Here is a 14,253-nt window from a genome sequence, read left to right on the forward strand (position 1 = left end):
GGTTAAAAAAATTACAAAAAATACAAATTAACACCAACTGAAGATGCAACTACAAATTGGATAGAAAAAAAAACTATAAATAAAGGGTATTAAAACACACAAAACCCTATTAATTATTAAAACTGCAGCTAAAGAACAACTACCAAGAGTATAAATATTTTAAATTATAAAAAAACAAAAGTGTTAATTATTTAAAATATAAAAACAAAATGTTTCCGTAAGTGTGAAAATATTTTCCACAGGGTTGCTTCTTTTTTGCGCAAAAACAAAACAACCCCTTTTGTGTGTGTGTGTTTGTTTACAGATATTATAAACAAATGTAAATAGAGAAAAAACCAAGTGAGAGTGTTATGTGTGTTATATAGAGAGATTTTAGAGCAATTTACGATATTTTATTAAGTTGGTGTAATTTGGTCTTAATTTAAAAAAAGCTAGTTGGATTGATTTAACTGAATAATTGGTCTTGAGTGACAAGATTTTTAGCACACCAATTTTATGTATTTTATCATATTTATTTGTATCATTAATTCATTGTATGAGAACCGTTTTGGTTACTTATTTATTTTGATATTTTTATTGTTTATAATGTCTCTCAAACAGTGGTGTGAATGGATGAAAGATATAAATTTTTAGAGTAAAGTTTAATATAATACGTTCTGTAATTGATCAATTAGGATAAAAATAGGTTCCAACATCGCATTTTTACCCTCTAAATATGTAAAATATAAAGATGTAAAAGATGTCCAGTTGCCCTTTCTTTGAATAAGATAAATATAAATACCCGCTTACCTGGATTCCAAGATCTTAGAGTGTTATCCAGATAGATGTGCTATTTGCACCAGAAGCACTAGTCAATTTAAATAACTGAGGACTTCGGTATGTTAGTGGTTAGTGTTTGAGTTTACTAGACTGGTCGTTGTGTGTTTGATTTCCAACACAGGCTCTGTCGACAGCACAACTAACTAACTAACTAACTACTACTTATTTATGAAATATGTACTTATTGTGAATTGAAATTAAATGAAAAATGTGTTAAAGTGATTTGTGATTTGAAATAGATAAAATGTTTATTTGCGCGTTAAAAAATAATGTTATTCAAAGATTTTCTTAAGGGACAAGATATCCATTTGAAATTTTCTATCTATCTATCTATCTATCTATCTATCTATCTATCTATCTATCTATCTATCTATCTATCTATCTATCTATCTATCTATCTATCTATCTATCTATCTATCTATCTATCTATCTATCTATCTATCTAACGATCTATCTAACTACGAAACAGCTGTTTCCTTATTGCTCTGTTGTTATTTTATACAAATTTTTAAACTCAACGTACCTAAAGTGTGATCGTGTGAAGGCCCTTTACTTACTAACCTGGTTACCTATCACAGCTTTTAATTGACAGATCGTTGTTGTGTAAAACTAGACGCGGCATTAGTCTTGTATCAGTTTCCTTTAATTACTTGCTTATTAAATAAATGATTTTAATATTTCAACTGCAACCACTGTGCATAGTAATATTGTCGTCATTGTTGTTTTCGTTGCTTGTTACACTGACTTCTGAATAGTGGGATCATTTATTTATAAAACAAACGAAAACAAAAGCAAAAGCAACAAAAACAAATCAAATACAAAATTGCATTTGTAGAATTATTTAATGCTTTTTATTTAATTCTATAATTTTGCTTTTGTTTTTACTATTTTCATATGAGTTTTTACTAGCATTTTTATTATTGTGTTCGAAAAACTTAAAGCAAAAAGAAGGAAATTCACGTTATAAATTCTGATTGAATGTTATATTCCAGATTAGTTGCGTTCCAGTAGCGTTTGCGCGAATAACGAGTAGAAAACTACAGCAATAATAAAATAAAAGTGAAATTTTTACATTTTTTTTAAATATAAAAACTGAAATTTAAACATTCCTTTTAATAACAACTAGTGAAAGTAAATATTTTTTTGAAATATAAATTATAGAAAAATAATTGTTATATTTAACGGAAAAAATTCCTAATTATTTGTGTATTTTTATTAACGTTTAGCATGTCGAATAGAATTTTGGAAGATTCACCCAATGCTCACATTAACAAAACGATTTTAGATCGTTATTTAAGTTTGCCTTTGAAAGAGAACATCGTTCAGGCTACTTATGTCTGGATTGATGGTACTGGCGAAGATTTACGTTGCAAGGATCGTACTTTGGATTTTATTCCCGAGAAACCAAGTGGTAAGTGGTGTGAAAAAGGAAATATGTACTTATTGTGAATTGAAATTAAATGAAAAATGTGTTAAAGTGATTTGTGATTTGAAATAGATAAAATGTTTATTTGCGCGTTAAAAAAATAATGTTATTAAAAGATTTTCTTAAGGGACAAGATATCCATTTGAAATTTTTAAGAAAATAAAAGAAACAACCTATTTAAACTTTAAACATTTATTAAAATATCAATTAGTTTTAACCAAGTGCAATTTCTGACATTTTTTACAATTTCGAAATCAAAAAATTGTTTTTTTTTCGAATATTCGAACTTAAGTTCGAAAAACTGTTAAAATAATCTCTAGTTCATGAGCATTTATTAAAATAAAGTTTTAGTTTCATTAATGTGCAATTTTCTACATTTTCGAATTTCGAACTTGGAAAATTTTGCAAAATAATTAAAATTTTTTATTTTTATTTTCAATGTAGTTTCAGAAAACAGACTTTTTATGTCATGAAAATTCGAATTTAAGTTCGAAAAATTTTACAACTTTCAAAATTATCAGGATTCATAAAAATATAATTTTAGTTCTATTGGATCTCAATTTCTTTTATTTTCGAACTTCAAACTTTAAAAATTTTGAAAAAATTAAATTTTTTCATGCATTTTAAAGTATTTTTGGTATTATTTCAGAAAATAGGCTTTCTAAGTTATGTTCGAAAATTCGAACTAAAATTCGATTTTTTTTTTAACTGCTAAAATTATCTTTAGATTACGAGGATTCATAAAAAAATAAATTTTAGTTTTATTGGAGTGTAATTTTAAACATTTTCGAAATTTAAATTCTGAGAATTTCGAAAAAAAATGTTAAATTGTTCATGAATTTTAAAAATTTTTTAATGTTGTTTCAGAAAATAGACATTTAAAGTCGTGTTCGAAGATTCGAACTTAATGTCGAAAAAAAAAACTCTCGATTGTGAGCATTTCTTTTCATTTTTTAATTCATATCATTATTTTTGTAACCTGTCACAGAACTCTCACTCTATTTCACTGTTAATTTTATACGATTATTGCTTATAACCACAAATTTATTATTTACTCTCATCTCCACTTTTACTATTTTTCTATGTTTGTATATTTCTGGAAAAACAAAAGAAAATTGCAAAAATAAAAACTATCTACACACAAAACAAAACAGACCTAATTGCAGATAAGAAAAAGTACCATCAAGCCGTATGAGTGATAAAATTGATTTAACACTTATACGCCACAACTATCATCGATAACAACAATTAAACAATTAAAACTTTTTTTTCTTCATTTATTGTAAAGAGTCAGTAGCTTTAAAAGAAAACACTTGAAGCTTAGTAAGCCATTAACCATTAACTGAAATTAACTCTAAACGTTTTACTTCATTGACAAAAATCTATACACATTGTTATATTCTTGTTAATTTGTCTGGCAGAGATTTCGTTTTTTTTTCGATTATAACTACTAAGCCTTTTAAAGTCAATAACATTAATACGCGACTACAAAATAATTAAATGCAATCACGTGCAGAGACTTTTTTAAAATTTGTTGAAAAAAAACACATACATTTAGTCATCTGTATTAAAGATACATATATGTATGTTAATATGCATTTGTTAAAATGTTTAACTAAATAATTGCTTTTTTAACGGTTAAATAAATTGATAATTAAATTGATAAAAGTGCACAGTGATGAGACAGGGTAAAATTTGTTCTAAAAATAAATTTGAAATCTTTATTTTGTTTCCATTAAAGAACACTTTGTTAATGTAATTATTAACTTTGTCTCATCCTTGGCATACGTTCCCCTTTTAACAACTTAATCTTATTACTATATCTAATAATATTTTTTTATATTCTAAAGGGGGCATTTTATATTTTGTTGAATATTAATTTGATTTTAAATAGCAGTATACAAGAAAGAATTAGAAATCTATAAACACATGTTAAACAATAAATAATTTATTATTTATAATCAGCTGCCTTTTCCAATGAATTTTTAACAGCAAATCTTATGTAAGATGATTCCTAGGCTAGTACACAAACTAGACAAAAGCTAGTCAATAGACTAGTTCATTAATAGACTACCCCAACTTTTCTATAGACTAATCAATAGGCTGACAATTGTTAAAACTAAAACTAGATCATGAAGATTCATAAAAATATAATTTTAGTTCTATTGGATTGCAATTTCTTACATTTTCCAAATTCGAACTTTAAAAATTAGAATTAGTCAGAAGAGTAGTTACCAGCCAAGTATATAGTGTAGTACATTGTCTAACCTAAAGATTAGTTCATGTACTATTTAATAGCAAACTTAATAGTTAATCAGCAGACTAGTCAGAAGTCTAAAAAATATACTGGTATATAGACTAGTTTAGTCACTCAACTAGTCCATAGTCTAGTTGATAGATTATACCCTATTTAAGTCCATAAACTAGTTATTATAGTTTGACATAAATTAGCCAAAAATCTTCTTAACAGACTAATCCCCAGATCTCCTAACTAGTCAGTACGCTAGTTCATAGACAACACGATAGAATATTCCATAGAATAGTCTATATACTAGTCGATAGTCTAGCCCATAGCCTAGTCAATAGACTAATCCATACACTAATCCCTGAATAGACTATATATGATCTCCAGACTGGATCTTATACATACTAGCCAAAATACTAATCAATAGACTAGTCCACAGATTAGTCAATAGACTATTCCATATGTCATAGAATAGTTAATAGACTAGTCAATAGACTTGCCCATTGACTAGTCCATAGACTATTCCATACACTAGGTCGTAGAATAGTTTATAGACTGGTCCACAAAATAGTCAATAGACTAGTCCATAGATTAGTCAATAGACCATACACTAGACCATAGAGGAGTTAATAGACTAGTTCATAGATTAGTCAATAGACTAGTTCAGGCAATAGGCTAATCAATAAACTAGTCCACGATTAATCTATAGTCTAGTCAATAGACTTGCCCATTGACTAGTCCATAGACTATTCCATACACTAGGTCGTAGAATAGTTTATAGACTAGTTCATGGACTAGTCCACAAAATAGTCAATAGACTAGTCCATAGATTAGTCAATAGACTATTCCATACACTAATCCATAGAGTAGTTAATAGACTAGTTTATAAATTAGTCATTAGACTAGTTGAAAGATAGGCTAATCAATAAACTAGTCCACGATTAATCTATAATCTAGTCAATAGACTTGCCCATTGACTAGTCCATAGACTATTCCATACATTTGGTCGTAGAATAGTTTATAGACTAGTTCATAGACTAGTCCACAAAATAGTCAATAGACTAGTCCATAGATTAGTCAATAGACCATTCCATACACTAGATCATAGAGTAGTTAATAGACTAGTTCATAGATTAGTCAATAGACTAGTTCACAGATTAGTAAATAGACTAGTTCAGTCAATAGGCTAATCAATAAACTAGTCCACGATTAATCCATAGTCTAGTCAAAGGACTCGCCCATTAACTAGTCCATAGACTATTCCATACACTAAATAGTAGAATAGTTAATAGACTAGTTCATGGACTAGTCCATAAAATAGTCTATAGACTATTCCATAGTCTATATACTGTTCCAAAGAATAGTCAAAAGACTAGTTTACTGACCAATCAATAGACTAGTCCATGATTAGTCCACAGACTACACTATTTGTACTTTTTAAATCTGTTAAAAGTTTCGAAAATTTAAAGTTAAATTTAAACTTGGGATTTTTTTTTTCTTATTAAGAAAAATGATTTAAAAATAAAATTAATTGTTTTAATAATACATTTTTTTATAACAAATTAACAAGCAGTTATTTTATTTAGTAATAAAATCATTTTATCCGTAGAGGTTTTTTTTTTTTGTTAAAATAATTAATTTTGAACACAGTCATGACTTTAAATGTTAAACCAAACTTAACTGGTTTAAATTACAATTAACTTTAGACAGCACGAAATGCAAAATTTTGTTTCTAAACAAACAAAATAAACTCAAATCATTTGAAGAAGCATTCAATGAAATTTTTAAAATTAATGTTTAATTATTTTATAAAAATATTATTTCCTAAGAGACAACAAAACATACGGAAATATTTATAAACATACATATATGAACGTTTAAAATATGAATGCAAACAAATTCTAAACAAAAGGGGGGTGTACTATAGTGGCAGGTTGAAAATTACAAAAAAATTATTATGCAAAAAACGCGATCAACTACAAACCTAAAATTGCAATTCATTGCATTTCTCTAAATATGTATATATGTATGTATGTGTGAATAAAAACATTTTACTTTTAAATTAGACAAAAATATATACATACATACATACATACATACATACATACATAAGTATAAACAATTGTCTTGCTGAACAACAGATGGTGACAAAAAAGAATTACAATTGAAACAAAACGTAAATTACTTACTGGCTAATTTGCACTTGAAAAATCTCAATTGTTTTTTTTTTTGAAAATTTTCAAAAAAGAAAATAAATAAGTGCTAAAATACTTATGTGTTATAATTACGGTAAATATTATTTTAAACATTTCAATTTACTATGAACATAATTAAGTTTTTTTTCTTGTGCAATTTTCTATAATTAAGATAAATCTATGGAGATTCTTCAATTGTCGTCAGAGCTAAACAAGAAATATTATAATTATTTATTGTTGTTATTGTTACAGTATTTACAAAAATAAAATTTACATATAATTTTATTTACTTAAAATAATACAGAATACAGGGTAATGGAAAAAGTTTAGTAATTCATTTTAATTAGTAATTTTTTTTCATAGAATTTTATAAAGAATTTACAGCTGTTAATAACACAGCAAATTATTGTGAATGAACAGTTCACGGAATAATCGCGATAAGAAAATTTTTTCTTTAGTGTAACCTAAAACAAAAGTGATAAAAAAATGTTTGGCAAAGTTATTAACATAATTTCTATATCATGAGAGTTTTTAAACAATTATTCGAAAATTTAAACCATTCGAAGAAAAAATCATTTGCTTTAAATGAACAGTTCTTAGATCATTCGTGAGAGAAAACTTTTACATACTTTTAACAAAATTGGAAAGAGAATACAATGATAAATCACATTTAATCACAATAAAGATGAAAGTATAAAAACTAGAACCGATCTCTTAACGCCTATGACAATGTAATATTATATTCGAAAAGTCTTGTAAGTTCTTCAAATAATGAAAATTCTTAAAATAAATGTTCGAATATTTAAACAGTACCAAATTAAAAAAATTGAAAAGTTCTCGGAACTTTTACTTTTTAAAAAAGGAAAGAGAAAAGAATGAATAAATGAATAAAGTTCAATCAATCACAATAAAGATGAAAGACTAAAACCAATCACTAATAGTTTAAGACGGCTTTTTACTGCACGTAATGATTTATTGAAAAAATTTCTAGATAATGAGAACAATTTAATGAGAATGGCAGTTTTCGAAGCATTCACGATAGATAAATATTTGATCTATTATTACAAAAAAAGAAGAAAGTAGAATGAAGATTCAAACAATACCTAGTTGTTAGGAATAACAGCATATTCTTAATAGAAAAGTACTCGGAATATTCGTGACTGAACAAAAGTTATTTGATTAAATAAATAGGGAAATTTTAAAACTAGAACCAATTACTAATAGTTTTAGATGCTCTTTATTACATGTAATGAAAATAATGATCTAAATACACATACAGAAATTTATTATAATAATCTCTAGATAATGAGAATGAATAGTTCTCGGAACATTCACGATATTGAAATTCTTGTTCTATCGTAGCAAAAAAGAATAGAGCAATATAATGTTTGACAATTCAAACAAAACCTAGTTGTTACGAACAACAGCATGTAGTGTGAATGAAAAGTTCTTGGAATATTCGTGACTGAAAATTCTGATTCTGTGAAGGTTTTTTTGTAAAAATAACATCTCTTTAACACTTTTTTTCTAATAATTGCATTTTACTTTGTTTAAAGGAAGTAGTTTATATTATAGTATTTTTTCTTTTGTGATTTGTTTTCTTTTGGCATAAAGCCATTATGATCAGTAATTGTTGATTTTACCTAAAATTAGTTGAACAAAATATATATGTATATATAAACAATAATACGTAGTTGAGCTATTTACGGAAATTTTACTTTGACAAACTTTTAAATTTTTTTTATTTTAATTATAAAATTATAAAAATTTTCACAGTATTTAAGTAATATTTTTAAATTTTGATTTCATTATTTCATAATAATTTCACTAAACAAATATTGAAAATTTTCTTTTGAGTTTCTTTTTGCAAATGGAAAAGTTATCAATTCACAATAGTCACTGTTTTGGCATCATTTATATCAACGCTAAATATGTTGTTTACTTAATACATCCACTGTATAGAGTAAAAACTATATCTCTTGTAATATTTAGATGCTGTTAGTTTAATATTGGTCTATATATTTGCTAATGAGGGGTTTAACGCTCTCTTTTTGACTGCAAATAGTTTTCTTCCATTGTTCTGAAATCAAGTTTTAAACGAGCTTAAATCAAGTCTATTTTGATAATAATTTAGTCTTAGGCATTCTTAAATCATTCTTATATCAATCAAAATAAGTAGATTGTAAGATCACTTTCACCCCTATCACCAATCATCATTTTACGTGAAATATGTTCCCTTTTCACTTTTTTCGTTCACTAACTTTTTTGTTGTGAAAAAATTCGACTGTTGTGAAATTTGTTGATGAAATTTTGTAAACATTGAACAGCTGTTCCATACAAAATCATCTATTGTGATTGAATTGTTTACAACAAGTTCACGATAGCAATTTTCCCTCGAGGGAAATGAAAATTTCAAAATTTTCACTTCTTTCGGCGATAGGGGTGTTTGTCTTAAAATAAGCTTAAATTATGTTATTAGTACTTAACGAAACCGTTCTTGAATCAAGTATTTTGTTCTTTTTTAGGTATTTTAGTATGTAATTGATCGTAAATTAATTCGAAAATTCTCAAAATAAGTACATTGTCACAAGATCACTTTGTCCCAAAAGAGGCTGAAATTCAGTTTTTTTGCACTTAAACGATTCGTTAGTACTTTGTTCAAGTTTTAGATTGATTTATATACGAATTGCTTAATTATTTTTTCAAGTGTATGAACCGCAAAAGATTTTGGAAGCTTTTTGTTGTTAACAGTTTTACATTATGATTTCAAGGGTTTAAAGTTATGCAGCCACTGAGCCGTTTGGTTAATTTTAAGCAGTGAGAAGGAACCGTGAAAATTGTGGAAAAAAAGCTTTTCAATTCCTTTGATGATTTCTAACAAATTGTTTAGCGTAAAACAGCTGTTTCATTTAAATAATAAAAATGTTTATAGAAAAAAATATTTAAATTTTCTATTCAACTAAATAAGTGTCATTAATTGTTGTCACATGGAATTAAATACTATTGTTTACAGCGAAAAAAAGTGAGTCCCTTTTTTTTGCAAATTAGCCGGCATTTGTTTTAACAATTAAAAAATATTAAAATATATTACAACAAAAATAAGTTATAATAAGAAAATGCATATAATTAAATATTTTATTATGTATGCACATGTCCAAACAGGGTGTTTCAATAAAAAAAAAACTTTAAAATTAAAAACATAACATTCAAAATTGGTGAAGTAGAATACCCTAATAAAAGTTATTAGTTATTTTTATTACCAACACTTTTCGCACCACCCTTTGTGTTGTTTGTTGTGAATAAGTATAAAATTACAAATTACTTGTTGCATTAAAAACGTGAATATTTTAATAAATTATCACACTACTACATATTTTAATATGTAAAACTTTAGAATATTTCAAAATGAACTAAATTCAACAATAAATGTAATTTTTGTTTATTTATACAAATATAAAATAAGCATCAAAATATCTCGTTTATAATGCAGTTCTTTAAAATAATTGTTTTATAATTTCATAAGCCTAAAATGGAGAATGGATTTTTTTTATTATGAATATTTTTTATATTTTCCTAAAAGTGTAATAAATCTATTTTACAATATTCTTCCAAAGATGGTTAAAATAAACGTTTATCTTTTTAATCTTGTAACCTTGTTGACCTACAAATTTATCTTAGTTTTAATAGTTTAATATTTTTAATATTATTTATAAAATTGCTTTTTTTGCAAAATGGATCAGTTGTGGTCGTATATAGTTGTTGTAGTCATTGTTTTTGTTGTTGTTTGCTTTCTAAAGTTGCCTGGTAGTTATTAATGAATTTAAAAAAAGGGTGTGTAAAAAAGGCAGTGTTTTTAAAAAAAATTATTCAAATAATTAAAAATATTTAAAAAATCATATTTTTAATGAAAATTAAATGTTTAAAAACGTATTTTTAATTAAAAAATTATACTATTATGCAAAGTCATAGTGTTTTCTTTAAAATGTTCATTCCTGGAAGGAAAAACTTGCTGTGAAGAATTCATTCACAATAGTTGATTTTTTTTAATAGTTTTTTATTGAGTTGAATATGGCTGAGCTTAAAAGCAAAATTCCAGGGTATCCCTAGTTGGTTTATAGAATATCTTTCAAGTCCACCTATATTTTCATAGAGAAAGCTTGAAACCTTTGAAAACTTAAGTAAAATTGGAGTTTTAAATTATTCTTCACCACTAATGTTGAAAAGTTTTAATGGTCTCCATCAGAGTATAAACAGTTGAGGTTTAATGGTCTTTACTGGGGGTATAAACGCCTGAGTTTTAATGGTCTCCACCAGGGTATAAACATTTGGGTATTCTATGGCCTTAAGGCGGTAAAAATGTATGAGGTTTGTGTGAACAACACAATTAGTGCGAGAGAGACACAAAACTGTAGTAAGCCAGGTTATAAACACAAGCCTGAATGCGTTTAAAACATAATCGCGATGACGAAGAGTTGTTCCACAACTCAGACCTGAATTAAGACTGACAATAAGTTGATTTTGTATACAACAGCTGTTCATTGTTTACAAAAATTTCACAACAGAGAAACATTTTTCGCGTTAGAAAACTTTAGAAAAGTAAAGTAAAAGAACGGGGAAAAAGTGAAAAGGGAACATATTTTCCGTGAAATGTTGATTGGCGATAGGGGTGAATATTTTTAATGAAACTTCTGGTATTTAATGAAACTGAAAATTTGAATTTTTGGAAATTTGATTAAATTTATAATTTATTATTCCCTTTAAATTTTCATTTCCCTCGAACTTGTTGTGAACAATTCATTCACAATAGTTAATATTGTATGGAATAGCAGTTCAATGTTTACAAAATTCCATCAACAAATTTCAGAAGAGGGGAATTTTTTCCCGACAAAAAAGTTAGTGAACGAAAAAAGTGAAAAGGGAAAATATTTCACTTGAAATGATGATTGGCGATAGTGGTGAGTGAATATTTATGAAATATTAACTCTTTCGAAATCAAGACAGTAATGAGTTTTTCATAACAAAAACTGTTTGTTAAATTTGTCTAAATACTTTGATTGACAATAGTTTAATTTTCCATTAGAGGCTTAGGGGAAGGGTTCTATTAATGACTTATAAAGTTCTTATGAAATTTTGGTGAAATTCTGACCGAACGCCGAACAATGACCGTACTTCACTTTTTACAGAATCCATACGTTCAGTCGGACAATAGATTTTAATGATCATTTCAGATCAGTTTTAATAGTCTTTCGGGATCGTTTTTACTAAAACGAATTACAAATTATTTGATTTAAGTACGTATTAAGTATAAAATTTTTAATTTAAGCTATTTATATATTTTCATTCAACACCCATTATTTTCGCTAAATAAAATAGACATGAACTTAAAATGTTTTTTTCATATCTATTATATAGTAATTATCTATTTTGAAATCGATCTTTCTAAACACGTTTCCTTTCTCTTAAACTATATAGTATTATTGATATCATGTTTTCATCTTAAATTTCAAAATGTTATCTATTATTTTTTTCATTTATTGTTGTTATTTGTTATTATTTAATAAACAATACATTTATTTTCTAATACCAATAGCGATTTAAATTAAAACGTATTATAATATAGTAGGTATATAATTATTGGCATTTGAAAACAATTCAATTTGAATAATTTTGCGCCAAAATGATTGACATATTTAGTGTTATTTAATAGTTTAAAATGGAGATTAAATGTAAAATTTCATTTCGAACATAAGAAAAACATATTTTGTGGTTTAAACTCGAGTAGTAATTTTCTTAAATAGGAAAATTATACAACAATTAATAGATTAATAGAGAGATTTAGAAGATAGTTAGGAATTTAGCTTCTGTATAAAGCGCAAAAAGTTTCTGAAACTTGTCTAGTGAAAAAATGTTATAATGTTTATTATATTTCTCTTTTTTTAGATCTTCCCATTTGGAATTATGATGGCAGTTCTTGTTATCAAGCTAAGGGATCCAATTCCGATACCTATTTACATCCCGTAGCCATTTATCGTGATCCCTTCCGTCGCGGCAATAATATTTTGGTTATGTGTGATACCTATAAATTTGACGGCACTCCCACCGATACAAATCATCGTAAAACTTGTCTAGAAGTTGTCAATAAATGTTTGGATGAAGAACCTTGGTTTGGTATTGAACAAGAGTATACATTCCTTGATTTTGATGGTCATCCATTGGGCTGGCCCAAGAATGGTTTCCCTGGACCCCAGGGGCCCTACTATTGTGGTGTGGGTGCTAATAAGGTAATATTTTTTAAAATATATTTTTTAACCTAGAAATGTCATATAAAACTTTTCAATTTAAGGTTTATGCCCGTGATGTAGTGGATGCTCATTATAGAGCTTGTTTATATGCTGGCATCAAAATTTCCGGCACCAATGCAGAGGTGATGCCAGCCCAATGGGAATATCAGGTAGGACCCTGTTTGGGCATTTCAGTGGGTGATGATTTATGGATGTCTAGATTTTTATTACATCGCATAGCTGAAGAATTTGGAGTAAGTATTACTACACCTCAATCCAAAAATTTAAACAAAACTAATTTGCAATTAATTTTTTACAGATTGTAGCTACTTTAGATCCCAAGCCCGTGCCTGGTGACTGGAACGGTGCTGGTGCCCACACCAACATCTCTACCAAGACCATGCGTGAAGATGGTGGCATTAAGGAAATTGAAAAGGCTGTTGCCAAAATGTCTAAACATCATGATCGTCACATTCGTGCCTATGATCCCAAACAGGGTCAAGATAATGCTCGTCGTTTGACTGGCCATCATGAGACTAGTTCCATTAATGACTTTAGTGCTGGTGTAGCCAATCGTGGCTGTTCCATACGCATACCTCGTGGTGTCAACGATGAGGGCAAAGGCTACTTTGAAGATCGTCGTCCTAGCTCTAACTGTGATCCCTACGCTGTAGTTGAGGCCATTTTGCGCACAATCTGTTTAAATGAATAGATCACGATCGGAACTAATAGGCAAAATTTTTGTTGTATTTGATCCTTGAAAATGTCTCTAAACGTTTTGTTTCCAAATGATTTTATGTTAAACGAAGAATTTCTGTATTTTTGTTAAAACTTGTCATAGTATTTCGTTTTTTATTTTTTGTTGTTATTACTTTTTTTTAAATGTTATTAATTTTAAAACTCAGCCTCACTTAATGTTTGGTTATTTTTCTATTTATAATTTTATTTTTAGTTTCTTTTTTCTTGTTTAATAATAATAAAAGACAATTTATGTAATGACATTATTTACTCATAACTCAGTTATTATATCTATAATTATATATTACAATAAAGTTAAAAAATGAACAATATATGAAAAAAATATTTTGAATATTTAGAACTGCTTTTCATGAAGTTAAATAGATCAAAAATAGATCAAAAATAGTAGTTAGGTTCCTGAATTCAATATTCATTAAAAAACATAAAGTGTAGAAGTGTATTCAATCATGCAGATCTTACAGTCATGGCTATAGTTTGACTATAGACTTGACTATAGTATTGGCTATAGTCTATACTGTAGTCTATAGT

General features: G+C 27.1%; 1 protein-coding gene across 1 annotated transcript; it reads left to right on the forward strand.

Moving 5' to 3' along the window:
- Window positions 1-1,797: 1,797 nt before the first annotated feature.
- LOC111678606 (glutamine synthetase 2 cytoplasmic) lies at window positions 1,798-14,047 on the forward strand. Its single transcript, XM_023440004.2, has 5 exons — window positions 1,798-1,950; window positions 2,046-2,230; window positions 12,626-12,966; window positions 13,029-13,220; window positions 13,286-14,047. Exons 2-5 carry the CDS (start codon window positions 2,047-2,049, stop codon window positions 13,676-13,678), a joined length of 1,110 nt encoding a protein of 369 aa, XP_023295772.1. The 5' UTR covers window positions 1,798-1,950; window position 2,046; the 3' UTR covers window positions 13,679-14,047.
- Window positions 14,048-14,253: the final 206 nt, after the last annotated feature.

Source organism: Lucilia cuprina, chromosome 3 (assembly GCF_022045245.1).
Source record: "Lucilia cuprina isolate Lc7/37 chromosome 3, ASM2204524v1, whole genome shotgun sequence".
NCBI classification, from domain to species: domain Eukaryota; kingdom Metazoa; phylum Arthropoda; class Insecta; order Diptera; family Calliphoridae; genus Lucilia; species Lucilia cuprina.